At 42.1% G+C, this 27,482-nt stretch overlaps 1 protein-coding gene across 1 annotated transcript in view; it reads right to left on the reverse strand.

Moving 5' to 3' along the window:
• Nucleotides 1-27,482, reverse strand: part of nav2a (neuron navigator 2a) — a gene marked incomplete at its 5' end in the record, with an annotated part of 139,596 nt that overhangs the window by 11,062 nt on the left and 101,052 nt on the right. Inside the window, 17 exons of the mRNA XM_080458209.1 lie at nucleotides 18-118; nucleotides 293-633; nucleotides 1,166-1,338; nucleotides 3,348-3,526; nucleotides 4,082-4,205; nucleotides 4,313-4,396; nucleotides 8,397-8,471; nucleotides 8,873-8,896; nucleotides 11,417-11,469; nucleotides 14,798-14,980; nucleotides 16,269-16,429; nucleotides 17,023-17,067; nucleotides 18,443-18,508; nucleotides 20,279-20,553; nucleotides 23,034-23,253; nucleotides 24,905-25,628; nucleotides 26,473-26,794. Of these exons, the coding sequence (XP_080314335.1) occupies nucleotides 18-118; nucleotides 293-633; nucleotides 1,166-1,338; nucleotides 3,348-3,526; nucleotides 4,082-4,205; nucleotides 4,313-4,396; nucleotides 8,397-8,471; nucleotides 8,873-8,896; nucleotides 11,417-11,469; nucleotides 14,798-14,980; nucleotides 16,269-16,429; nucleotides 17,023-17,067; nucleotides 18,443-18,508; nucleotides 20,279-20,553; nucleotides 23,034-23,253; nucleotides 24,905-25,628; nucleotides 26,473-26,794 (3,150 nt within the window). The remainder of the gene's footprint in view (nucleotides 1-17; nucleotides 119-292; nucleotides 634-1,165; nucleotides 1,339-3,347; nucleotides 3,527-4,081; nucleotides 4,206-4,312; nucleotides 4,397-8,396; nucleotides 8,472-8,872; nucleotides 8,897-11,416; nucleotides 11,470-14,797; nucleotides 14,981-16,268; nucleotides 16,430-17,022; nucleotides 17,068-18,442; nucleotides 18,509-20,278; nucleotides 20,554-23,033; nucleotides 23,254-24,904; nucleotides 25,629-26,472; nucleotides 26,795-27,482) is intronic.

Below are 27,482 nucleotides of genomic sequence, written 5' to 3' on the forward strand. Positions count from 1 at the left end.
TTTATAACCGATCTCACCCCCTCCCACTTGCTGTCCTCATCCAGGCTGACGACGATCTTCACATGTCGGCCCTCCTTCCTCCCTCCTCCCTCTCCGCTGGTGTCATCCAGCAGCATGTCTGACAAGACAGTGAGGTCACTTTAGGTTTCATACTCACATATACCTTTAGTAATATAAACTACTTCAGTTTGAACAAGCAATTCAGAGCATATCAGTTCCTAAACGTCGGCCGAAGCCCTGTCTGTGAACGTCCAGGAACTGAGAAGGGCTGGCTGAATGTTGTCCGTCATACCCAGGCTGGTGGATTCGCTGGTGGCAAGGTTGAGGCTGTGCTGGGAGATCCCCGGGCCGGGTCCCGGAGCCTGGCTGTGTGCGTGAGCGGGAGGAGAGGATGAGATGGAGGCCTGGGAGCCCGTCCTGCTGCCCTGATTCTCCAGCTTCAGACGGTCATTCTCCGCCTTCAGCTTCTCGATCTCCCCCTGCATGCGGTTCATGGCCTCCCTGAGTTGGTCCAGCTGATGTGCGGAGCTGAGCGCCTCCAGCCGGATGTCGGTCAGTTTCATCTCCTTCTCCCTGAGCTCACTGCGCAGCTGCATCACCGTCTCCGCCTCACTGTCCAAACACTCCGACAATCTGTATGCGCACCCACACACACACACACACACACACACACACACACACACACACACACACACACACACACACACACACACACACACACACACACACACAGGACAACATTAGTTTCAGTCAATAAAGGTTAAAAGAAAATGACTTACTTTTAAATTTGAGGTACAATAAAACCAAAAAACTACATCAGACTCCCATCAATCCTTTATTCCAACTGGCAACGTGAGACAAACAAATCTGAATTGTAATGTTTTTTGAGTGTGTTAAATCATCCATCCTTTTTTCTTTTTTCTTTTTTTAAAGTCTTGATGATTTTATGCTCTTATTCTCTGTAAGGTGACCTTGGGTGACCTGAAAGACGCCTCCAAATTAAATTTATAATAATAATAATAATAATAATAATTATTATTATTATTATTGTTATTGTTATTATTATCTTTATGTGTGTGGTTCACTGAAAAGTATTTCTGCTCTCGGAAACCTGCAAATGAATTAAAATGACGAGGAACGAAATCAGGAGGCATACAGTACGTACAGTGTGTTGGAGTGTGTGTTCCTGAGCATGTGGCTGGCGGTCGATGTGCCGTTGTGAGGCAGCTTCGGGGAGGACGGCAGCGACGAGTCGGTCATCTCCTCGATGTCGGAGTGAGACGAGGCCGACTTCGGGGATTTCTTCTTGCTGAAGGCCTGTTTGAAGGAGCTTCGCAGCTGCAGGTGGAAAAGAGAGACAGACAGGGAGGCAATGAACTTCCTGAATAAAAACACACAACCCAGAGGAGGAGGAAGACGAGGAGGAAGAGAAGAGTACCAGGGGAAAAGTGGTGGGGAAACAGCTGTGAAAAGGTGCAAGTGAGGGAAAAACAATATGGGTAGACTGTCTTATGACAGAGGAGGTACAACTCTCAGTACAAACAAGTGAAATCTGTCTTATTGCTTCTTTTTTTATTATTACTTAACAACAAAATAAATTTGAGACTCAGTTAATGTCTCACTATGAATATTTCTGAAATCTATTATATTTGTGATATAGTGTAAGTGATTACGTTTCATTTTAAAAACTTATGATACACGAATAAACCATAACATTATGACGTGAGTGAACCCGTGATCCAGAGAAAGTCTTTCTACCTGTTGGTGTGCAGGATATCAAAGGCAGCAAGTGAACATTTTGTGTTAAAAGCAATAAAAAATGAGCAGGCTTAAGAGTTGGAGAAGGGCCAAGCTGTGATGGCTGTTCTCGGTCTGCAGGGGGCAGCATCCACCAGAAGTCGGAAAAGCTGTGAACTGACTGCAGAGTCCTGAGTGGCCAAAGCTCACTGGTGCATGATGGAATAGAAAGCTTGCCCATTTGAAAAGCTAACGTAGCACAAACTATAGCAGAAGTTCTTGCTGGTTCTGAATAAACTGTGTCAGATTATATTCGTTTGTTGCATGGGGGGGGGGGGGGGGGGGGGGGGGGGGGGGACGCAGCTGAATACTGTCAAAATGTTGTGGTTGGTGTTGGTGTATTTCAAGAGAAAATGTTGCTTGATTGACGCAATTTCACTCCTATTTTAGTATTTCTAAGCTTTCATAAACATCTAACACCAATATAGTTAATGTGACAGCGTTTTTCACTTGTTTCTTGTGTCGTAAGAGTTGATTCCTACATCATAAGAGGAACTTTTTTTGTTGTTTAAAGGAAAAAGGGTGGTGTTGAAAAAGAGGAAAAGCACTACAGCGGCAGTGAAGGACAGGAGGAGAGGAAATAAGTTAGTAACCTCTAAAAGGTGCTGGGATAAGGCTGCTTTGTTTGTTTCATTTCACGCAGCATACCATTCTTACCTCATAGACCTGCCACATGAAGCGAAGCAAAGGAAGACAGAGAGACAAAACAGCACATGTTCATATGGGTTGGGTGTGTCGAGGTGGGGAGGGGGGGGCAAAGATTAAAAGCTGATTCACTCGATTACCAGGAAGCTGCCAGCTAATTCTACCTCACAACCGCTACTAAGAGTCTTTCATGATCCATTAAATACTCTCCACCAACACACGCAGCCCCTATGAGCTTCACACACTGCACAGTGTCTGAGGGGCACCTGCATGGAGGGGGCCGCCTGGGGGGTCTCATCTACACAAACCATGACTACACACACTCACACACACAGAACAGGACTGTTTATTATCTCTGCAACCTAAAGCAGGAAATTCTACACGAGCGGATGTGTTTTCAACAAAGCACCACGCTGCTCTAAGACATACACAACCACAGGCTGGGTCAGTCTACGGGAGGAAAGAAGCTGCATACATCATCTTCTCTGACTTGTCCTCCGGTGCACAAGAAAGTCTTTCAACAAAACGAAGAAAAAAAAGATCATGTTTTTAAAATTCTTAAACATTTAGTTTTTGTCTGATAAAGAGGGACGGCTCTGAACTAGTTGAATTGATTTGGCAATCTGCAGGTCAAATGAAGTCCTGTTCTCCTGGAAATATGTGATGATTTCAGTTCTGCAGATCATCGAATCAATGCATGCACAAGGTCACTATTTCAGGAGAACTAAGTGGATGAAAATCCAACATGTATTCACCTTTTCCCCAGAGAGAGATGGCTAAAGAGAAGACAGCCCAGCATGTGACACCAACATATGCATGATAATGTGTAGACACGACAAAACAAAACGAAACGTGAGCTGCTGCTGGTGGGCGTCCGTTTGACATTTAACCTCCCAGCATCTTACCCAGTTCTTCTTGTTCTTCTTCTTGTTCTTGGCGTCGGCGTCCATGTTGGAGCCCACGCTGGAGTGGCTGGTGGCGCTGGCGATGCTGCTCACGCTGTCGGAGGAGTGCTGCCTCCTGATGCGCAGGTCCGGCTGCGGATTCTGCTGGTGCTGCAGTTGTGGACTGCCATAACTGCCGGCTGAGGAGGCGAAAGGCGTGGGAAGAAGGCACGAGTTTTTAACGTCAAACGTCAGGTTCAATACCTGCAGGAAATCTCAGAAACACTCTAGAATGTGTTTTTACTGCTTCTGTAGCTTCGAGGCACAGTGGTGTACTGGTCAGCATGATGTATTGGGGTATACATGGCGACTCTATAGATATTGATCTCCCTTGATCTCCTCCATGAGGTACCTCTCCCATCCGCTCTGTTTGGGACATTTCTTTCGCAGTTTTTTGCGATTTATTCGGGAACAGTTAGGGGAATCGTTAAGAAAAGTCGGCCACTGCCACTATGGCAGGAACAAGAATAAGCTTCATGTACTAGTACAGCAGTTTTTCATGACTCCGGCAGTGTCAAAGTGCTTTATACAATAGGTATCATTCACCCATTCATGCCTTCACTCATGAATGCACTTCTATACAAGGTGGTGATGGGATTGGAACTACAAACTCTGGGATTAGAGAACGACCCGCTATATCCCCAGAAGATTAGTTTCTGTGTAATAGGAGAGTTACAGTAGAACAGCCGGGTTACCTGTGCGGTCTCTTTTGGGCGTGAGTTCAGGTGTGTTGATGACGCCGTTGATGGCGGCTTGAGCGACTGCGTTCTGCTTCTTCAGCAGCTCGATAGTCTTCCTGAGCTCGTTCAGCTCGGAGTCCTGCAAAGAGGAACAAGATCGAGTGATGATCCAGCAAACAAGTCCTCTATGGAGACTTTTAAAGTGAAGCCGCTTCATCAAACGAGGCTTGTTTTTATGGTGTTTACCTTCTGCTCTGCTGTCAGAGTGAGACTCTTCAGTCTGATGGTCATGTTGCCCAAACTCTGTTCAAACGCTGCCACCAGGTGAGCCTGAGGGACAAAGAGCAAGAGTTTTTGACTTAAAGGAGAAAATGTGGGTGAATAACAAATTCAATTCACATCCATTAATGTAAGATGTAACTGTGTTCTCATGTTTTCGAAAAAAAAGAAGTAGAGAGGGAGGAAAACCCATGTTCATTTCAATCGTTTGTGTCATTCTTGCACAAACAATACAGCTGCATATACTAGCATGTGAGAAAGAGATGTACCGAGAAATAAAAAAAAAACAACATTTCTGTAATAAACACATATCATATCATATCGTATCGCATCGCATCGCATCGCATCGTATCGTATCGTATCATATCATATATCATGTTTTATTTTAATATTTTATATACTGATTTGACCTTTTATTGTCATTGGAACACTTTATCTATTACATGTTTTCTTGTCATTATTTGTTCTGTCTTAATATCACCTTGTCGATCATCAGTAAGAATTTGGACCCATTTTAACCTGCTGTGTGAAAAAAGTTTGATTGATTGATAAAGGACGAGAAGCTACCTCGGTTGACCCAGCAGAGACCATGAGAAAATTACAGTCTATTCTACGTGAACAATTGGATGAGGTGAGATAACATGAGAACTGTTGAGATTCCTCCCTCTGCCTCTGGGGGGTCGAAACCCAAACATGACATCAGTCCAGTCGTCTGCGTGCCAAAATGAAAATATAACCGAACCCAAACAATCCGGTGCAATAATAACGCCGTGTGATAAGTGAGCCCTGAAGGTCAACTTTGGACACGTTCTGAACACAACACCAGGGCCAAACAGTCACGTCATCCGGACCGGAGTCAAATCCTTACATGCTTTAAGGTAGAACAACCTGAGATGTTTGGGTGACCTCCATTTTTATATTTTGATTTAATTTTGTTTTTATGATCGAGACCAGCGGTTCCCATTCCAGGGATTAAGATCAGAGTGAAAGCCAGAGGCTGTTCTGGTGAAAATGACATTTTACTGTAATAAAACACTTGAGCGACTACACATCATTTTTTTACTTTGAGCGAGAGTGGACAAACTCATCAGAAGTTTGCTTCACTGGAAGATTGTACAAAATCAAGAAGGTCTGTGACATTTTCTTACAGCAATTTGTTGTAACAAATAAATGCAATGCAAGTCCACGGCTTCATCGTGTCACCGTTTTTGCAATATTTGTCTTTTATTTAAACTTGACTGATCTATAGTTACCTTCTTTCCTCACTCAGTTTACATTCTGGTCGAGTAAAATAGAAGTCTGAGCGTTTTGCTCCAGTGTTTTGTTTTAGCCAGTTGGAGATGAGAGAGGGGCGATGTAGGGAGACTCCAAAGAAAACTGGAATCTTTTATCTAAACTAGTCTCTAAAGACTCTTATGGAAGCCAAAAGCTTTCAAAAAAAATCATGTAATATTTTCAATTTTGTGGTTACGAACAGAGTTTCTTTCACATTGACTGACAATTGCAGGTCGAGATGGGAAAAGTGACACTTGAATAAAAGAAAGTCAGTATAGTTAGTCAACCATGTTACTCCATCACGATCTCTCATCTTTAACTGTAGGTGATTAATGGTATTCTATAAGCGAACCATGGGAAAGTCCTCCCACAAACAAAGTCTTTGGACTAGAAAAACAGATTAATTTTTTGTGGAAACCTCACATACACTCATTTGTGTTGAAGGAAAACTGAAAAACAGAACAAGTTCTTGTAGTCAACCGTGAAGCATTTTAATTGGCTTTATGAATTGAAATATTGCCTTACAGTCAATGATGAAGAAGGAACAAAATATATTTACTGATTTTATTATTTATTTATAATGCTTATCTGCAGCAGACTGATGTGACCCGACACAGCAACACGTTGATGTGCTGAGATGTACTTACGTCAGTTTCTATATTTATTTCTTTTTCGGTTTTGCCCGTTTTTGCCTGCGTTTTGTTATGATTGTGTTTTTTAAGGCCTGTTTTTTTATTTACACGGAACTCTTTTAAAGCCTTTTATATTTATTAAGAGGCCTGTATTCATCTGTGGATGTTTTAACCCTCTTACTTTGATTTCAAATCAAAGCTGCATTTCTCTGCTTGGTGGTAGATTTGTATTTTTTTTTTTATTTCATACATATCTTAAAGTCTTGTAGTATGATTATAAGAAGCATTAATGTCTAAATTGAATGAAAAGTAGTGCCCATTGGATTTAACATCTGTACTGCATTCAAAGCTGATGTTTAATATGCTGCAACAGCTAAAAACAGTCACATAATATCAACGTGATGTTATCTAATATGAATAATGCAACATAAACTATATAATTAGTTTAAATAGAATAACTACAAGTTTACACAATGTGCTATCTTCATTGTGAAGATGAAATATGTCTTGAGGCTTCAGAGAACTCCAACTCCAACTGAATAAAAAGTTGTCTAATGACATCTGCATGTGTTTGGCTGTGCACAAAACAAATCGAGGATGTCGGCGGAAAAGAAAACAACAGAGTGAACATAAATATTTCCTGTAATTCAAACATGTCAGAAGAACAAGCCTGAGTACAATCATCCGTCACCACATTGTGCTCGCTGTGCCTGCAGAACTGAAGAGCTAAATTAAATGTTGACTGACTTCAGATTTTCAGCTCCACGAGATCTTCTTGAATTCTCTGCCTCGGGGGCTCAAGGTGTGTTCGTATATAATTCATCATCTGTCATTGGTGTGTAATCAAATGTTTGAGAAAAGCCCCCCCCCCCCCCCCTCCCCCATCCATTCAACCCATTAGTTCCTTCACTGCCTCTGCAGTTTGTATCTCTGTTTCTCTTTCAACACTTGCACCAGGGCCCGCCGTACGCAGGCGTCATTAACCGTAAATCTTGAGTCCACATCTGTCCCGCTCCGTCAGCAGTGTGACGAGACTCGACTCCCTGGTGTAACGCAACACCCTTCGCCTTCCTCTAATCCACGGGGAAAACAGCAGCGTGTCCCGACTGCGGCTGCAGATTACAAGCTGAGCGTGGCGGGACTTGTGCGGCGCAGCAGGGAAGGTGGCAGAAAGGATCGTGTCTCTAGATGCTTGAAGAGATTCATCTGAAGGTTGTGCCAGTGGGAAAATTATACCTTCTGAGAGCAAAGCGCTCTGCGGGAAGTTATCTGAAGTTGTTGGTAAATGTTCTTGTGTGTGTGTGGAGGATGTTTAGGTGCGTGACAGAGACAGATTACAAGGTTTTATAGGCAAAGTCTGATTTTTTCCCAATAAAAATGAAGTCTTGAGTAGTATTTGCACTCAAGATTCAAATAGACAGGAAGTACAGTTTGATTGTACAGTTTTAATCAATAAAACTATGTTTTTCAGCAAACAGTCCCGCTGCACAGTCTTTTAGTGGTTAATACTCTACTCGCCTCACAGCAAGACGAACTCATTCAACTGTGTGCATTTCACATATTCTCCCTTTACATGCAGGTTTTCCCCTCCAGGTACTCTGGTTTCCTTCTGCAGTCCAAAACAATGCATGAGGCTCATCTGGGACTCTAAATACCCTTTAGACTGTTTCTCTCTGTATGTTCATGGTGTATTGTCGACCGGGCTCCATTTTAAAGCCAGAATACTGAATATTTATCAATCGGAACAAGGGTTCTGACAACTATTATTATCCCATCAATTCAAGTGAAATTTAACAACGGTGCTAATTTTACAATGTCAAAACTACTGTCTTTAAACTTGCAGTATCGCAAACGGAAGTAATTCCACATTTGTGCATTAGGTGGCAGTAGTCAGTCGTACCCAGTTTTTATTCAGCTCAGGTCTTTTGAATGCGTAGATGATAACCTGAATGTAGAGTTACTAACCCAAGTACATCGCTGGAATAACGTTGCTGTTATTGATTGTTTGTTTTAACAATGTTTTTTGGATTAATAAGTGAAATATAAGACATATCATTTGATATATGCATGTCATGATAAATCTTTACAAAATATAGTGGATATGTCTTTGTGTTTTTCTTTGTATTGTTTGTTTGTTGACTTACATTTGCACTCAGCTGTGTCGTCAGGGCAGAAACTTTCTCCTGGGAGGCGTCCAGCTCCCGACGCAGTTTGCGGATCTGAGGACGTAAAAGAAACCCGACATCAAAAAGCATCAATACAAAAGCTCACATGCCTGCTCCATGGACGCACGCGATGCCCGACACGCACACACATCCAGACACATAATGAAGTAAAAAAAAAAAGAAATCACTGCAGCAACAAGCGAGGGAGGCTCCGAGATTGGAGGGCAGATACGTTCGAGGTTAAGAGATGAAACGCAGCAAACGCATAAAAGAGCAGGTACAGGTGGACGCAGGTGTTCAGACAGGAACAACAGCTTGTTACAGGGTCAGTCACAATAAAGTTACATGTGTAACTGGATACAAGTGAGAACCCCCCCCCATGTTCTGACAAGTTCAGCTGCTACAAGTGGAAAATGAAAGAGGATGGAAGAAGCTGTGGGCGGGCTGATTCTTACCTCCGACTGAGATTTCTCCTCATTCTGTAAAACAAACAGCAGAAGAAGAGAAAGTCATTAACATGCTCAAAACCCCCGAACGTTCCGATGGAGAAGCAGAGCAGCTCAGTCTGGAGGAAAGACTGCACATGTCCTCACTGCCGTTTTGATTTATTGGCACTGTGGAGATGAGCTTCATAAACTGTGGAGGATATCGTCGGGTGTAATGTGTCTGGAAAGCAGAGATATCCTCCTGAAGGCATTTCACTGACAAGTCGGTGTGTGCGCGAGTCTCTTTGTCTTCACTGGTTGTACATGGGACAATAGTGAGGAAAGACAGGCGTGCAAATAGTGCGTGTAATAGTGAGCAAAACAAGCACTCACACCCTGCCGCTGTTCATCAAAACACTGAAACATGTGCGACACCCACGTTTACATGTAAGCAGCCTGCACCGGGTATTTACATCCAGGAAATGTGTTTTAAGCTCCAATCAATTCAATTTTTTTTAAATTAAAAGCCAGCTTATTAAGATGTTAGATGGATTTATGCAACATGGCTGAAAAGCATTTTAGGAATTGCATTGATTTACTGTAAAAAAAATCTGATGAAAATCATCAACTTTTAAAAAAATGTTTAAAATATAGCTTAAGTGAAAGCATGTGATCTGCACTTGTGTACAAGTACACATTCTCCCAGTGGATCTTTCCATGGTTATGTTATTACATAAGCAGCAAAGCAATAACAGCCTCATAATTATGTGATTGTCAACGATCAGCCACTAATTGCTACAACCGGTTCCAGTGTGTTTGTGTGTGAAGCAGCGTGTGAGCACATGTGTTTGTGTGGTTTCCAAAGTGCTACCGGTCCCTGGTCCACACACCCAAACACAGCTGCCGTTCACACACTGATCGCAACATGAGCCCGGATAGACACGAGTAAACCAGGCTAAAACACAGGTCTCACTTTTAGTGATAAAGCATGAACCGGCAGCTCACTGACCAAATATAATCAATAATAAGAGGAATGTTTATATTACAATTTGGTTGGAAAATCTCTTTAAAATGAACAATATTGAATTAATATCAAAGTAAATGATAAATTAGCGTCAGATGTTTTTTATTTTATTATTACATGAACTTAACATCAAAAATTCACATTTGACGAAACAAAAATCAGACCAGAGCTTCATAAAATCATCTAACTGTATTTAACACCGACAGACGATAAAAACCGTGACGAGCAGTCCACTATTCCTCAAACTTACCGTCAGTTGCCAGGGTGTGACGGTGCCTGTCAGGGATAAAGTGGCCATCATTTTGATCTCCCCTCCCTTTACTCCCTCTTTCATTTTAAACTCTCCGGCTCCAAGGACCCGTTGGCTTATGAGAGTCTGTCTGTTTCACCTGCCCAGGTGAGTAATAGCAGCCGGAGGGAGGAGCCATTTTAGAGTAGAGCTTGAATGATTGGCTGTGACGTTTGTGTGGGCGTGGCCCCAGTCTGCCTGCACAATCACAAGTCATATATCTGGGTGGATTACAGTGTTTTTTAACTGAAACATTCTGAAATATTTCATCATTTCAGAAACTGGTTTCTCTAGTTTCCACGTAGAGTTTCATAAACTGAGGAAGACCTGCTGCTTGCATGTTTTTATATTAAATTAAAATGTACCTGACAGACCAGTGCAGGCTGTTATTCCTTTCTTTTCTTTGGGGGTCGATTTGACAAGAAGAGGTTTGGCTTCGTCTCTAACAGGGGCTGAGAGCTTTTGCGATAGTAAAGATGTAAATTATTAGTTGTTTATGGAGTACTGCTTCAGAAACACTAAGCAACTTCATGAGAAGAGCAAGGCTTGTTTGTATCTGTATATCCTCAGAATTATTCCATTTTTAAAAAACTGTGAAAGAAATGTGTGTTTATACATAAATATATGCAAGTCAGGCAAGATCAAATCTTAAAATGTCCTCAAAAAGGGCGAATCTCAGGAGAAAGTTTATATTGGTAGTTTTGTATAGTGGTTTTTGGATTTCGTCCAGATTGTTCTAGAGCATTACCATCTGTTAATCTATGTGTGCTATCAGGGCCGGAGGTGAGTTGGGGGCTGCAAGGCACCAGGTTGAGAATGAGTCAGAGGAGAGCGAAGGTCAGACTCACGATACATCAGTGGTCCAATCGAAACTTAATTTTTATTACTGGCTGAATGATCGTGTACTGGTCAGTATTAAATGTGTTAGTCGAGGTTCTTGTTATGGTTAGAACTGTCGTGGCTATGAACTGGGAAAAACTAATCGTGTCGTATCAACCTCAGTTAAACCCATATTTAACTAGACTTAATGGGGATTTTGAAAAGAATAAAATAAAATAAATATAAATGCGATATGAATAAATATTTTAATTGATTGGAATTTACTTGGGCCATGATTGTTAAAGGTCCGACCTGGTTGGGACTGAATTGTTTGGATCATGTGGTGACACTGACCTCAATAACTGAGCCACTATGAAGTCCGAATGAGCAAAATGAAAAACACAATGACGCATCAGATGAGGACCTGAAAGTTTGAACTCACCGTGGAGTAAATGGAAGAAGTGCTGGAGACCAGAGACAGGGACGATCCATGGACTGAGGAGGCAAAACCAACAAGTAGAAGCAGAGGATTATAGAATATATCTGTACACACATTAACCTGATTGTCAACAGACCTCCCACGGTCTTCCTACGCAAAAGCCACCCAGCCATGTCCCGCCCTGCTCTCCCAGTTCCTCCTGCCTGCCCCGACTCGACCGGCCACCCCGACCGGAAAGTAATTACTGCAGCTCTGCAGTCAAAGATTTCAAAAAAAAAAAAAAAAAAAAGAAAACTCCTTCACCTCACAGTCAGACTGTGGTGCAACTAATGACAAACTAAGAATTACTCAGTTAATGACTCTGCTGCTAATCACACATCAGAAGCAGGCGAACAAGGCCGACTCTGTTTCCTGCCTGAGAGCAGATCAGCAGCGAGACGTCACCCGCAGAGCCAGAGGTCGCTCCGAGCCCGGCCCATCCGTTTGTTCACCTATCAGCTTCAAAAGGAGCAGACGTGAGTTCACTAGAGACTCATTTTATCTGTAGCTGGTCTAGACAAAGAAGGTGTGCTGAGACCAACAGAAGAAGAGCTGGTCGGAACGCTGTTCTTAATGCCACAAGAAATCATGTAGGAAGTACTGTAAAAGTTGGTCTTTTAAATAAGTGGACAATATATTGCTTAAGCATACTATTATCATTATTGATGATAACTAACAACAACAATACAATACTAAATGTTAAGAATTATTACAAAATGATGGCTACTTTTAGAAATAATTCAAAAATAAATAAATTAAACAAAATCACACCACCACAATAATGTCCTAAAGTGTTGCAATAGCTTCTCCTAATTACTTTGAAAATAATCTATTTTAATTGTTTTAATGTTTCCTAATGTAGCAGCTTTTGTTAATTTGATTATCTTTTCAGTTTTTCTACCATATTTCGCCCATCTCATTGTTGTTGCTGGTGTTTTGTCGACGCTGTTTTAAAGGTCCTGTATGGATAAGGACCATATACAATCTGGAGTGGCCAATTTGAGGGACTGCATTGTTTTTAGCTTTCAGCATTTATCTAGTGTAAAAAAAAAAAAAAAGCTGGATTTTTGTGAGGATACATTTAGAAGATTGGCTTATTTTTCTCTGTTAAATATTTGGAGTCTCTAAATTCGAATATTAACCAGATTTACACATTTTATCAAGATCAATATGATATGGTGCAGTTCATAAGCAGGTAATGTGGGTTATCCAGAGTGAAGGATAACCAGCTCCTTCGGACATTAAAATGATATTAGTTACAGACTGTCTGTGCTCAGGTAGATTTACTAAGCCACAAGCAGGAATTTGAATGTGTATGGGAACAATTATTGGATTTTCTTGAGCAATGGGGTGTTTTAAGATGTGTCACTGTGTGTTGTGCATTTCATAACTGTTTGTGTAATTTTAGTGTGTTTGTTTATATATTTGTTTCTGTTTGAATACTTGTTTGTACAAAAAGGTTTATAAAAAAGTTCAATAAAAATATTGTTTCAAAAAAAAATAAAAAATCAAGCAACAACTCTTCAAACCCCTCTTCATTCATTTTCCTCAGATGTGGATTAATAAGAAAGATTTCTCCTTAAAAATCTAAATAATTCTCAATTAGCCTGAAAACAGGAAACCAAAGATAAATGCAACAGATACTCATGGTAAAGCCACAGTGGTCCGACATGACGGGGGTTAGAACACATAAAGGTGAAGAAAAGAGGGTTTGGGGGGCTTAAAGGATGATGTGACAGTGTATTGTGGCGTTGCTCTCAACGGGGTCCGACAAAGTGTTGGGTGGAGGATGTGACTTTTGTTGCGTCAGTCAAACGCCGGCCGTGTAACTTTACACTTCAGGAACACACACACACAAATACACACAAAGCACAAGGTGAGAGGGGGAGAGTTAGAAAGTCACATAGGAGGTTTCTTGAATGTCACCACGGCTCTCTCGCACCTCTCCGTGTGATCCCTGTAATTATCTCCTAGTCTGAAAGGGAAGACAGACTCATGGAGCTCGGATAAAGAACGAGGTCAATCTGCTACAGGGGCGGGGGCCCTGGGTATAATAATGCCATTATTACAACGGTAATAGGAAGTTTGCACCTGCCCTTTAGCACATGTGCACATTAGGTGTGAAACACCTGACAATTTTCATTACCTAACTTTCGTACTGAACAGGTTTATATCTTTTGAAGTAAGTCGTAGAATCCATGATTGACAGGTTTTTATTCTTAGTCGCAAAACAATGAAGCCGTGCTTTTACCACAGTGTCATTGACTTTTGTTTCAGAATATAAAGCTCGAATTGATCTTACATAACATTACTATATACTTATATTTTCTCTTATTTCATTAGCTGATGACGTAGTTCAAGAGTTAAAAGAAGTGAGGAGTCATAATTTTATGTTTGAATTCTATTTGTATATTCTGTGTCCAATAGAAATACACAGTTTATGTGGGACTTTCCTTCTCCTGGTTTCCTGTTTCCATCATTTGTTTGTACCGATTAGCCTGAAAACGACTTGTTGTCCAGAGCTGCTGCATACAGACACACACGTCTGCTCAGAGGGAAGAGTGAGGATGTTTCTCAGAGTCTGGTGATTGAATAAATAAACGAAGCTTTCATGTTGGACCTTTAAATAAAGAACCCACACAGCTGATCCCCCTGTGGTTAGTTTACAAAACCAGCATCAGTTGCAGGATTTGATGTCTTGGTTCATGTCTCCAGTCAGTGTCTGGGTCCCTTTAGAGGGACAGGTGTAAAACCAAGAAGTGATGTTTATCTGCCGAACGTTTTTTTATTTATTTTTTTGTCCTACATCCCCCAGAATACTATTTGAGGAAGTTCTCTGGATGAGACGCAATATGAAAAAGTTGAGCGTGACATAGGACAATTCATCTTGTGATTGGCCGCAAGGCGACTGATGTCTCTTTTAAACACTACAGAAAGCTGATTTGTTCTTTCCTTTTTGTCTGGATCATTTTCGGCTCCCTCTCCTCCCCGAGTGTTTTGTTCCTCTAAATTAAAGCACAGTGTTTCAGTGGCTCTGACGAGACTCCGTGAGCTGGTGGGAAAAGCACTGCTGGGTACTTTTTCCAAATAAACAAGATTAGGAAAATAACAAAGCTGAGGCAAAGCTGATTATGCATTTCTAAGGGGATGAAGGGCTTTTCTCTCAAAGAGGCAGTTGTAATCCATTCTAATGTCCTCTAAACAAATGGAAATATAATTTTTCAGCACGAGGAAGTGAAATGAGGAAGAGGGCTGGGCTTCATGGTTAAGACGAGGGTATGAAGGTCTTGGAAGCGGCTTAAACTTTAACAAACATGATTATATCTTTGTCCCATTTCTTCCTACCTTCTTCAAAGCCGTCCCTGAAGGAGCCCGATCGGCTCATGGTGCGAGTCTTCTCGTCAAGCGACATGCAGGAGTTTCTCAGGCGGTTGTCGCTGCAGGGGTCAAACGGAGCGTCTTGGTTGGTCAGGCTGTTGTTGCGCATCCCTGCGAGGTTGATCTGAGCTGCTGAGGTGGGGCTTGACGCTGCAGAGGCGATGAAACGCAATCACAGTCACACAGGAGTGTATTCAGTGCAGTGCAGTTGATGTAGTGGTGGGGGATTGGGTCATAAAACCCTGGAGATTGCATGTTATCCCTGTGGATGCATGCGTTTTCTCAAAGACCTGCTTCTACGTTTATTTGGTGATTCACAATTGTTGTCGCCATGAACCTGACTATGTGTCTCTGTGTTTATTCAGCATGCACATTGCCTTTCACAAATTGTCAGGTGGAAACGGCTCTGGATTCCAAAGATCCTAAACTGATTAAACTGATTATAGAAGATGAATTGGTGTATTCCTCTTGGATATAAAGAACTGCAATCAACTCATCTAGTCATAGTTAACCTTAAAGGGGTCATATTACGCAAAAATTATTTTTTTAAAGGTTTTCCAGCAGTACTAATCGTCCCCATCCCTGGACTTACGCCCCAGAAGTGAAGACAGTCTGTCCTCTCTGTCCCTGGCTTGTTTCAGGTTTTAAAAAGTGTGTTGCTCCAACCAGCCAATCAGAACTCAAACCCTATATAGTGTCATCGGGGGTTTAGCCAATCCCAATCAAGGGAGGCCCTCCATTTGACTCCTCCCACAATTCGGCAGCTCTGCTCTGGCACATGGCACCACAAGAGGAAGTACTTCCTCCTCTTCCCAAGATGGGCATGTGTGGGCGGAGCCAGTCCAGCTCACACAGACACAGCAGATTCTGAATGCAGCTCCTATGATCCAATATTCAAATGGAGGAAAATCAAAGGGAAGCTGGATTTGGGACAATAAACTGAATAAAATGTTTTTGGACCAACGGGACTCATGTGAAAAATAAAAAAGCTGGATAATATGACTTCTTTAACTAAGGGCTTTGCTCAGAAAGCCAGAGTGGCAACCTGTTGGCAGAGGGATTCCAACCTGTAGACCAAGCCCACTTCTCCCAAAAATTGTCCAAAACTACCACATATTTGGCATTATTAGGTATTAAGCCTGTAAAACAATAATGATGACATAAAGCTAGATAGATGAGATACTTCAAATTTGATGGACTGAAATGAAAATGTCAATTTCACCTGATATTTGACAAATAACTAATTGTATCATAATACACACTTAAGTGTATCACAGAGGCAAAGTGCAGCAGAACAAAAAGACACTTCGGCCACACTTGTTTTGGGCGTCTTCCTTCATTTCCAAAGTTGTGTCCAGTCTCGCCATGATCTAACCATAAGTCAAACCGTCACCCTCTGCGTGTGGGTTGCGGGATGCTGCTGGTTGGTGCTGCGTACCGAGCTGTCCGAAGTTGAAGCGAGTGCCGGAGGGGGAGGTGAGGCTGGAGCCGGGGGAGAATGGGGAGTTGCTGGCTGACTCCTGCAGCCCGCTGGTGGAGTGGGAGCGCAGCCAATCACGGGCCTCCTCATGACTTCGCAGCTGCGGCGACGGCCCGTACCTGCAAGAAGTAAACAAAAAGGTCAGAAAGGAAGCGAGGCCACAGCACACACAAGCGGCAGAGAGGATTCTGCTGATCTGTGAGTTCAATTTTTTTTTCTTTTTTTCCCCACAATCATTGCTGGGATTTTTGTGCCGAAGCAGCAGCTAGGATTTCACATCAGACGATTCAAGACGAAACAGGAAAAACAACATCGTGTTCCAACAGAGACTGAGGCAAAAAGCAGAAAAGAAGCCAATAAGGAGGTGAATCCCAAATCAAGCCTGCAGCAGCGCAGCACAGTGACAGCTCGGGACGGGGGACAAGTGACAGGCCTCTTCACAGAAGCAGACTACGACAACAACAACAACAACAACAACAACAACAACAACAACAACAACAAGAAGCACCACCACCAACACACAAGTGCCGAGTCAGTGCCAAACAAGAAAAACACTTCTGGAGCAATTGGAAAAGCGTGAGCACAAGCCTCAAAGAGTGAATACGGACGCAGAAAATAACACAATGGGAAAAATAAAGTACAGACACAGAAGACACTTTGGTAAAACGACGTGCAAAAGCGCAGTAAGTCCAGCAGGGAGTGAGTGCAGTACCTGAGTCCCTTCTTAGGCAGAGTGTTTCTACCACAGTGTATCCCGCTGTGGGAGAGAAACACTTCAGAAGAGGAAAACAAAGGAGGCAAGGACACAAGGAAAAAAAAATTTGGCTGCATTGCTCAAAACCTACCGAACACCATCTCTAACTTGCAATACGTCTGTATACAGTGAAAACTGTTATCTGCCACTGAGATACTTTTAAATACTGAGACATTGCTCAATGTGGGTACAACTTTTTTGTTAGGGATCTTTAAATTCAAAATGAAATAAAACCACATATGGCATTTCTTGTATGTCTATTGGAAGAGTAAAACTTGCCCCCACTTATATTTGAATAATGCACATTTTCTGTCACTATTCATACATTTTCCCTCTTTTTATGTTACAAACATTACTTAGGTGCATTGTCTCTGTCTACTTGAATATTTCTTTTCTAAAATGAAGGAGCAGCAATGTTTTTACAAAGTACAAAGTCCATTTATAATATTTGTCAAAACATAGTTATTTTTTTCATTTCTTTTTGTTTTCTCTGCATTTCTTTATTTACCTTTACCGAATGGTATTAAGCTATGTGATCATATAAAACTAATATTGCATTTTATTATATTATTTTATTCTTATATTCTTGCATTCTATATTCTCTCCTTTTCTTCCACAATTCCTGCTGTCTATGCTGCTGTAACACAACCATTTCAGGATTAATAAAGTAGATCCATCTGTCTATCTAACTATTACAGAAGCTATCCAAGTGTTTATATGATTATTTATTCTTCAATTCAGTATACTAGTTTAGGGACTGAAAAAGGGTTACGTTTGTTTATATTGGAAGGTTATATTTATCTGACTTTTTGAAGAAGAATATTTTTGACTATGCAATATTTCAATACATTATACAAGCTTTAAAAAAAATTTTATAAAAAAATTTATATATATATATATATATAATTATTTTTTTATTTTTTTTATTTTTTTTCAATCAAGTCAAGTCAATCAAGTCAAATCAAGACCCATCAGAAAAATAAATAAATAAACGGCAGGGTAAACTCATATACAAAACGTTCCATGCTCGAGCCAGTAACTAAACTCCACCACAAGGTGGCAGTGTGTGAGCGAGTCACAGCAGACTGGGGTAGGTTACTAAATGAAAACACTGAAGCTGTCAACATCCACACACAGACAAACCTCACATTTACACTCTGACAAGCGTCCATTCACACGGCAGCTGAGGTCCTAAAAATAACCACAAACTACCACACAGAGAACACGCACTTCCTCTAAAAGCCACGAGGCACAGCAAACTACCACACGGAGGTGCTCGGTGGCGCTCTCTGTGCGGCAGCAGGCGGTGGGTTGGCAGGAACCTCCACAAAGCTGCTCCACCAGAAGCTCTTCTAACGTCGCATACAGGCACATTTACCTGTCCTGCTTCCGAGGCAGAGTGTTTCGGCTGAATATAGGGCTAGCAGAGGGGGAGGAGAGAGGACTGATGGAAGGAACACACACACACACACACACACACACACACACACACACACACACACACACACACACACACACACACACACACACACACACACACACACACACACACACACACACACACACACACACACACACACACACACACACACACACACACACACACACACACACACAGACAGAGAAAGTTTTAGAGGATAAAGTAGATGAAGAAATCTTTCAGCACAGGCATCAAACCGCAGGATTCAAAGCGAGGGTGAGGTCATTTAGCCTCAGAGCCGTGTCTCGTCTCCAGATACTACCAGTTTCCCTGGGAGACAATCCCGTCATGTTACACAGTCAACCTGTCAGGGTGGAATCTGCTGCAATGACCACAATTACTGTGTCATCAACTGGGGACGCCGCAGGACCGTGTGTCTCTGCTCGGTGGCAGACAGCTAACAAGTCCTGACACCCGCTGCGACGGACGCTTCGTGGTCGTTAATATCAGGACTCGGCAAGAGATCAAGAGATTTCAAGATGTATAAACTCCATCATAGGCAGCGAAAATCAAGTGCACGTTCCACTAAAGGACTCTCTCGAAGCATTTCTACTTTTACCACTGAAAAGAAGTAACTTTAGTTCTCTTAAGTTCCAATCTTTAACATCAACATGAAGGGATTTGAAATAGTTTTCCTTTGAGGCAAACAGGAGCTGCACAGACTGGAGACCTCATCAACCAACACTTGCATGTGAGTGTCAACCAATAACGTGATAAGTGGCCAAACAAGTACGAACTTAGTCAATCTGAACTTAATAACTATAAATAGTGTAATAAAATAGTAAAATATTTTACAAGCATGATTGAAAGTGTGCTGCAGAGTTTCAGTCAATGAAAATGAGAACGATCCACTTCACCAATTTTTGATAAGCAAACTGCACAAAACCTTTTATTCCCAAGAAACGCAGCCGTATCAATGTATTAATTCCATTACTGGCTGCAGTTATTACATCTTCTGTAGATTTTTTTTTAAATGCTACTTAATGTAATAACTTTATAGATTATTGACAAAATGTTATTACAACAATGGTTCAAATATCTTATTACACTACTGACACGTCATTACATTATTGGCCTTAATACATTTAAAATAGCTCAAATGATTACGTTATTGGCAGGTTTCACATTACTGGTTGTTACTTGGGTGTTTGAGACTTTATGTATTTTAAACAAGGTATAAGCTACAATTCTTGTGAGCCGTCTGTCACGTCTAAGACAAACTTTACATTTTTAAATAAAATCACGAGCCGTGGAGGAGCCACACACATTATTCATTATAACATGCACACCATGCAACCTCTAAAAGAAATAAATAAATACAATTTAAAAAAAAAAGCTCTTCTTCAGGCCCAGTTTAAAGTATTAGTGGGTTCCATCGGTGCAGTTTGACTTTGGCCGAGTGGTTTATGGTGACGACTGTTGTCAAATGTTCCATTTTTCAGTTCCCTTCAATTGTGGCTGCAGCCATGGACTGAAACTTACATAGGATCCCTTCAAGTAGCCAGCAAAACATGAGCACAGCAACACAGTTACCCTGAAATCCCCTCAGATTGCCTCCTCTAAGGGCTGCTCATCCTGGTTTGCCAGAACATTACAGCGAAGCCAAATGTTGAATATGTGTACTCTCAAAGCTTCTCGCAGTTTCTCAGTTCAGCTGTAGATCTAAATGGTATTATAAGCAGACAAAGCCTTCATATAAAGCACTTATATATACCTAAACTGGCGAGTCCTCACCTCTCCGACATGCCGGTCTTGACGCTCCCGGTGCGGCCCAGAGCGGACAGGGTGTCCTCCCTGTGCGCCCCGTGGCCGGCGCTGCCCAGGCTCATGTCGATGGACTCGCTGCTGGTGTGCATGCTGCTGACTGACGGGAAGCCCACGCTGCTGGCGCCCCCGTGCCCGCCCAGCGTGCTCTCTCTGCTCGGGACCGACGAGCTGCTGAAGGTCGTCCCCCATGTCAGGCTGTTGGACGGGCCGGTGGAGGAGTAGACGGAGCCGGGGCTGGACGCCTGTGGATGGAAGTGACACTGAAGCAATACATTCGAAATGCCCCTTGATGACCCATTACCAATCACCTGGTAAAACCACGCTGTACCACTAGAGGGTGTAGTGAGACAATCTACCACTCTTCCTCCCGATAACAATAACAGGAATGACAATTCTGACACAAACTGAAAATATGAAAACTGCAACGATCTGCTGTTAATTTGCTGAACTATGACACACTGCTGCCACCAAGAGCCCAAAAGTGGTATTTCTGAATTTCAACAGTACCTTTAAGTGAGTTAGAGCTACAGATTGCTGCAAGTTTTGCTACTCAAAAACATTGATGTAGTGTTCAAAATTAATTTTATTAAGGCATCAGCATTCAGACAAAATACCGGCCACTTGATGGACAGGACAGCATCATTAGCCTCGATTAGGGCCTGTAACAAGCGTTTTTAACTGCCCACGCCAACATTTTGTGGTGAAAAATGAATAACAACAGCAGCTTTTGAGCGATTATGACTGTGATGATATTAAATGTTTCATAATTACACAACTCTTTGATAAAGAATCTGCCCACTTTGATAAATGTGACAACATTCACAACCATGTTTTTCATGGCTGTGCTTCAGGACGACTGACTTCTGAAGTCATGTGAGCTGCTCCAATAATACAAAAGCTACTTTAGAAAAAACAACCCCATACACATCACCTAATGATTCATTACCAGTCTGTGAGAACTCGAAGGAGAGTTCATGACTGAGCACGCTCAGATGTTTCTGCCCCTCAGCGAAACAGCGCCTTCAGTAAGTCAAACAATAACCTCTGATTGCCCTTTTTTATTTCTACTGAACACACTCATGAACCTTTCCAAACAATTTACTGCATTAGTAAGAACAAATAACCCTTGTGTCCCGAACAAAGGTTTACCATTATGTCCACAAACAGCTTCCCACCTGCCCAGCACAGGTCGCTTTATTCTCTCTAAGCTCGGAGGCAAACTATTATTATTGAACCTGAACCCAAACCTGACCTGCTTGTTTGACAGCTGCTGAATAACAATTAAGCACAAACCAGACTGAGAACAAGTTTAATTACAGAGAAGCCATTAATCGATGTAATTAGTATATGATAGTTGAGTATTAGGTTTGAACTTGTATGTAATGTTGTATTTGTTTGGCATTTATTGTGTGTATTTTTATGTAAAGAGTAAAATTAAGTGTTAATTAAAAAAAAAAAAAAACACACACACATATATGGTTACTGAACAAACTCCATTATGTTAACATTAGATAATAGCAGCCAGATAAACATGATTACAGTTTAATTGTTTAGTTTAAGACTTCAGATATAATAATAACTCCTACAAATAAAGTCTTATAAAGTGAGAGAACCATAAAAGTCAGTTAAATTGATCCACTGGGTACCTTTTAATATATATATATTCAACAATTCGTCACAATCTGCATTAATTATTGCTGAGATCAGACGTCAAGATCACCAATTTGTTTTCCACATATGACAGGAGAAAATGTTTTGGGTCAAATTACTGATGGCAGATCTTTTTTATTCTTAATAATAATAATAATGATAATGATAATGATGATGATAATGATAATAAATAGTGGCCTTACATGGTAATTTTAGCAGGTTGCTATATTTATTTTTTAACAAGCCCTTGGTTTTAAGTTCAAATGTGAGTTTTACATGATAATGTGATACTATATCAACACAATTATTGTTATTAATTATTGTTAATTATTGTTGTGATCAATGATTAGGATGTTGTAGTTAACATCCCAACATTTTATTCGGTTCAAAACTTGTTTTGGTATAAGACTTAAACAGATAAAGTTTTAGAGAATAATGAAAGAAGAAATAAACTATTACGTGAAACATTTTACATCATCGTGTAATGTCAGACATAACAGCTTAGTGTGAAGATATATTAAAACATATAAATGTGATGGTTAACTAATTTTAGGAGGTTTCTGCTCCAGCAACATGAATTTAATGAATGAATGTGTTCTCATTTAAAAGATGACGATGTGAATTTTGTCAAAAAGAATCAAAAAGGTGGACTAAGTGTCTGACTTTGAGAAATAAAGAAATCAAGCAAACAGAAGCCAGAAAGCAACAAAAACAAGCAATAGTCCCTCTTTCAGAGTAACAACAAGGTGACGGGCAGGAGGAGAATGTGGGGCTAAAAATAACAGCACAACCAATCAATCAGTTTCTGCTCTCGTGACACAGTTCCAGAAATAAACCTGGCGACTTCGGACGAGATTGACCAGATTATGACTGTAAAAACAGAAGAATAGATAAAATCTGAGAACATTGCTTCAAGTGTGATGCTATTACAAAGTCTGCTTTGTTTTATCAACTAATTCCTTCACTTTGCAGCTCAGATGTGATCCCAAATGCAAACATCAATCCAAGAGCTCGTTCTTATAACAGTGATTTTCAGATCCAGTGTGATCAATCGTCTGTGTCGTGAGCTCACCTGCTCGCTGCCCAGCGTTCCTGTTCCCGATCCCAGTGCTCTGCCACCAAACAGGGGGCTGCTGGTCTCGCTGTCCCCGCCTACCAGGCCCCTGTCTGGGGACTCCAGCACTGTGGCCACATGGTTCATGGTCGCATGGGGGTTGGAGATAACGGTTGAATTCTTCATGTTTTCTGCCGTGGTGACTGGAGCCTGTTTACTGGGCTTCCCACCAAATAACCTGTGTGACATCAGGGGAGGTGGAAAACAATGTTACTCCAATTCTCCGTTTTTGAGGAAAAGGACCAGCTCACTATGTTATATTGTGTGGTTCTAGCAAGTAATTTAATCCATCAATAAATGATTTGGCTGCTCCTTCTTGACAGGAGTCAGACCAGAAAGTCATTGAGCTCTATTGACTTTGTTCATTTTTATGCTGAACGTTCTTCTTTCTCCAACCTGGGCCACCCGGAACTCAAGGTCAAGACTCTTTTTGATGCAACACCATTGAGGACAATCAAATGTGTAAAATTTTGCTTTCTGTAGGAAGAAAGACGATGGTGAATGGCGAATGTATCTTAACTTTTTTTACAGCTAGGATACATTTTTGAACAGCCATTTCTTGTCTCTACGTGGGGACTTAAGTCTAACCAGGATGAAAATGAAATAAATACAATTTCTCTTCAAGAGAATATGATTATTTCAAGTTTACCAACAAATACAAGGTAAACATCGATGACCTCAGAGGTTCTCATTGATAAAAACTGTCAAATGTATCAGTATTATTCTGGGACTGCTGGGAAACAAAGTCGCAAGCTTGTCTTCAGTGAAGGTAGAGTCAATGCTCAAATATGAGTCAAGGCCAGCACACACACACACACACACACACACACACACACACACACACACACACACACACACACACACACACACACACACACACAACTCTCTCCCAGTCCTTTCCTAATCCTGGGTTAGAGTTAAGTGGCAGGCTGTGATGGCTGGAGCCGCGGTGGGCGATAATAGCAGCGCAGTCTCTTTGAAGAGTTATCACTCCCCTCACATTAATGAGGGCAGAGCGCTGAGGTAAGACACAGCTCCCATTACCCTGCACCACACCCTCTCTCTGCCCCCCCCCCCCCCACTACACCACCAAGGCTGAGGCTTGGCAGCTGATCAGCCCCGGCTCAGGCTCTGCATTCACAATGGCCTGATTTAACCTCAAACAGATTGGATATATGTGTGTGTGTGTGTGTGTGTGTGTGTGTGTGTGTGTGTGTGTGTGTGTGTGTGTGTGTGTGTGTGTGTGTGTGTGTGTGTGTGTGTGTGTGTGTGTGTGTGTGTGTGTGTGTGTGTGTGTACGTCATGCCCATACAAGAGAGCCCCACTCAGGGTGGCTCACCAGCTCACCGTCATTGTGTCTGCAGGATCACAGACAAAACAAATAGTGAGGAATAAGTGAGGGTAACCGATGTTTATCCAATTAGAACGTAAGTTAATATACTGTAAATTTCATAGAAGTGAAATGAAATTATAAAATTAGCTACAAACAGGTGCAGCAGTTTGTATAAAGCCTCTTTGTGTCTTTTCAGACTAACGGCATTAGAAAGTCAGCCAAAGATTTATACTTGAGACAAAGTGGGAGCAGTGTTGGTAGTCTGAGGGTAGAAATAATGGAGTTTCACTCTTGATGAAAGAGAGTTGGCAGTGCTTCATTACTCCGATTTAAAAAAGAATATTTATTTTAGTGTGTTTTGTTTAGTCTGTTGGGGATCATGCGTCAATCTGTGAGAGGGAGGTAGACCTTTTTAATTTGATATTTTCACTTAAGTCAGAAGGATGAGTTGGATCCCAGAGGAAATCGTATCCTGCCGAGGAGTCTGAGAGCTCACCTTCGAAGTGTAGGCGAGGAAACCTGCTGTCGCCCAGTCAGAGGAACCGTTGACGCGCCACCACCCTGTATCGCCACTCCGCCCCTGAGGTTGTCGATCTCCGAGACGCCCTTCTCCCGGTCCGTTTGATTGGCCAGCAGGACCCCGGAGCCATTGGCTTTGGCCATGCTGATGGCGTTCTTCCCCTGAGAGGTGACGGAAAGCACGGCGGCCTCGATGCTGCTGGTGGACGAGCGGTTTCCGTTGCGGGCGGCCGCTCCAGAGCGGCTCGGCCTCGGCAGGCTGCGGTACTGCAGCGTGGACCGGGCGCTCATGGGTAGGAAGCCATCATCATGGTGACCCAACACGGATCCTCCATCCTGCCCGCCAGCCTTCAGTCCTCCAGAAAGTGAGCGCGCCCCGGATTTAGGCAACTTCCCGAGGGTGGCGGAGCCGCTGGTGATGGTGGCCCCGCTGGCGGTGACCATCGTCACCATCCCAGGGCCCTGCTTCTTGAAGCCGAAGGTGCTGGTCGGGGTGCGGGAGGTCAGTGAGTGCGCCTGGGAGTGGGGGTCTGATACAGCGTGTGTGAGTGTGTTGGTTGTTGATGTCCGGCTGGCGGGAATCGACTGTTTCTTGGCCTCGTCGCCGCTGCTGCGTCCTGCGTCTGAGGGCGAGCGGTGAAGGCCATTGGAACGAGGTGAGAGGCGGCCTTTTTCTGACACCTTGACGTCATCGGTCTTACCTGCAGGACGCATACAAATGTGCTTTAATGATACTGTTGGAAGACTTCACAGTCTGGTAACATCTCAAGTTAAGAAACTTTTATATTTCAGCATTTATTTTCACATTAATCTTGAAAGTATTCAGAAATACAAAGTGTGAGCAGCAAACCAGCGACTTTGAGAGATAGCTCTAGTCCAGAAGCAACTGACAAAAACACTAAAAGCCAAACGGTTCATATGCGTGTCTGCTAATGCATAAATACGCAAAAACCAAAAACTTGGAGACCAATGCATGCTTGAAACAGTTGAGTCCAGAAAAGGTAACTAAAGTGAGAAAAACAGGAAGTGGTGCATATATTATATATGCATATGCTAATTAACACTAAATCATTGAGATGCATTATTGTTCTATTCCACATTTTTTTGTAAAACATCACTAGTAAATATATGACTATGTGTTTTTAAACACTGAGATAGGAGCAGCTTGTAGCATCTAAAGCCAAGGTACAAACATTTCTTATAATCTCTGGTAGAAACCTTGAGAGAAATGTCTAAAAGGGGTTTCTTAGGCAGTTTTGAAAAGGTATATAACTTCATGACATTTTGTAAATGTACTCTTAAGTCACAAAAGTACAAACTGTATAAAAACACCAAAACAAATAGAGCTTATACTGTATATTTCTTTAAAATGTATGATTTGTTCTCACATCCCGTGCAAGGCATTTAAGAAATGTTCATATTTTAAGAAGTGTAGACTGATTAGCTCTGAACTACAACAAACTATTTTTCAGAATACATAAAACTTCCCTCGTCATTGACCATGCTTGCTCTAATGCTACCGACGCTTTGTTCCGCCCGTGTTACCTGAACTGTGGGCCTTGAGGCCGGCGGATCCCGTGGAACCACTGCTGCTGGTGCTTTTGGTCCGGGGCGAGGTCACCCCCACTTGGGTGCTCATGCCTCTTCTCCAGGAGCCGGTGTGGGACACGGAGGGGGTCTTCCTCCCCGAGCCGCCCTTGTCGGACTCGTCGGAGATGTCGGAGGGGTTCCGGCGGCTCCACTTGGAGGCCGGCTCCATCTTGACTCCGCTGTCAGACCCGCCGTCTGGCCTCTTCACCTCGTCTCCTGACCAAGCCTGCTGGAGCACCGCCGTGGAGGCCGAGTGCTTCTCTGCATCGGTCACAGGCTACACACACACACACACACACACACACACACACACACACACACACACACACACACACACACACACACACACACACACACACACACACACACACACACACACACACAAGGGTTTACAACTGCTGAGCAGAGTGCCTTTTATGAGACGTTGCCAAGTGGCTTTAAATGGCTCTCCATTTTATGGTCACAGCCATCATCACCTGAGCAACTTGTTAGAAAGCTCTTTATCCAGTTCAATGTTTGAGCACAAGTTGTTTTTTGTTTTGTTTGATTTTTTTCCAGCTTTTGGGAGTTTTGTCATTAAACCTTAAGTAGCAACTTCTTACTAACAAATGCCGTCACAAAAGGACTACTATATTTCTGAATGAATTTGTCAAGACTTTCTCAGAAGAAATAAACATTACAGTTCTGTTTTGATGTTCTGTTTAGTTTTCTTTTGTACTGATCACAATGACAGAAAAAAAATTTATGGAATTTCTAAAAACCTGTCTGGTTCGGTCACATGTACTGATTGTGTCAGTCCCGGTTGAGGATCCACCCCCCTGCATGTTTTATGTTACCTTGCGCAAACATACCTGGTTGCTGTAAGTGTGCAGAAGCTGCTACCACACTGGCTTCATACTCAATGCAGCTCATGTTTTAACCCTATTCAACAAGTTTCAGTGAACAAGACAAATCTCAGACTTCAG

Source organism: Lipophrys pholis, assembly GCF_963383615.2.
Source record: "Lipophrys pholis genome assembly, chromosome: 2".
Taxonomy (NCBI): Eukaryota; Metazoa; Chordata; class Actinopteri; order Blenniiformes; family Blenniidae; genus Lipophrys; species Lipophrys pholis.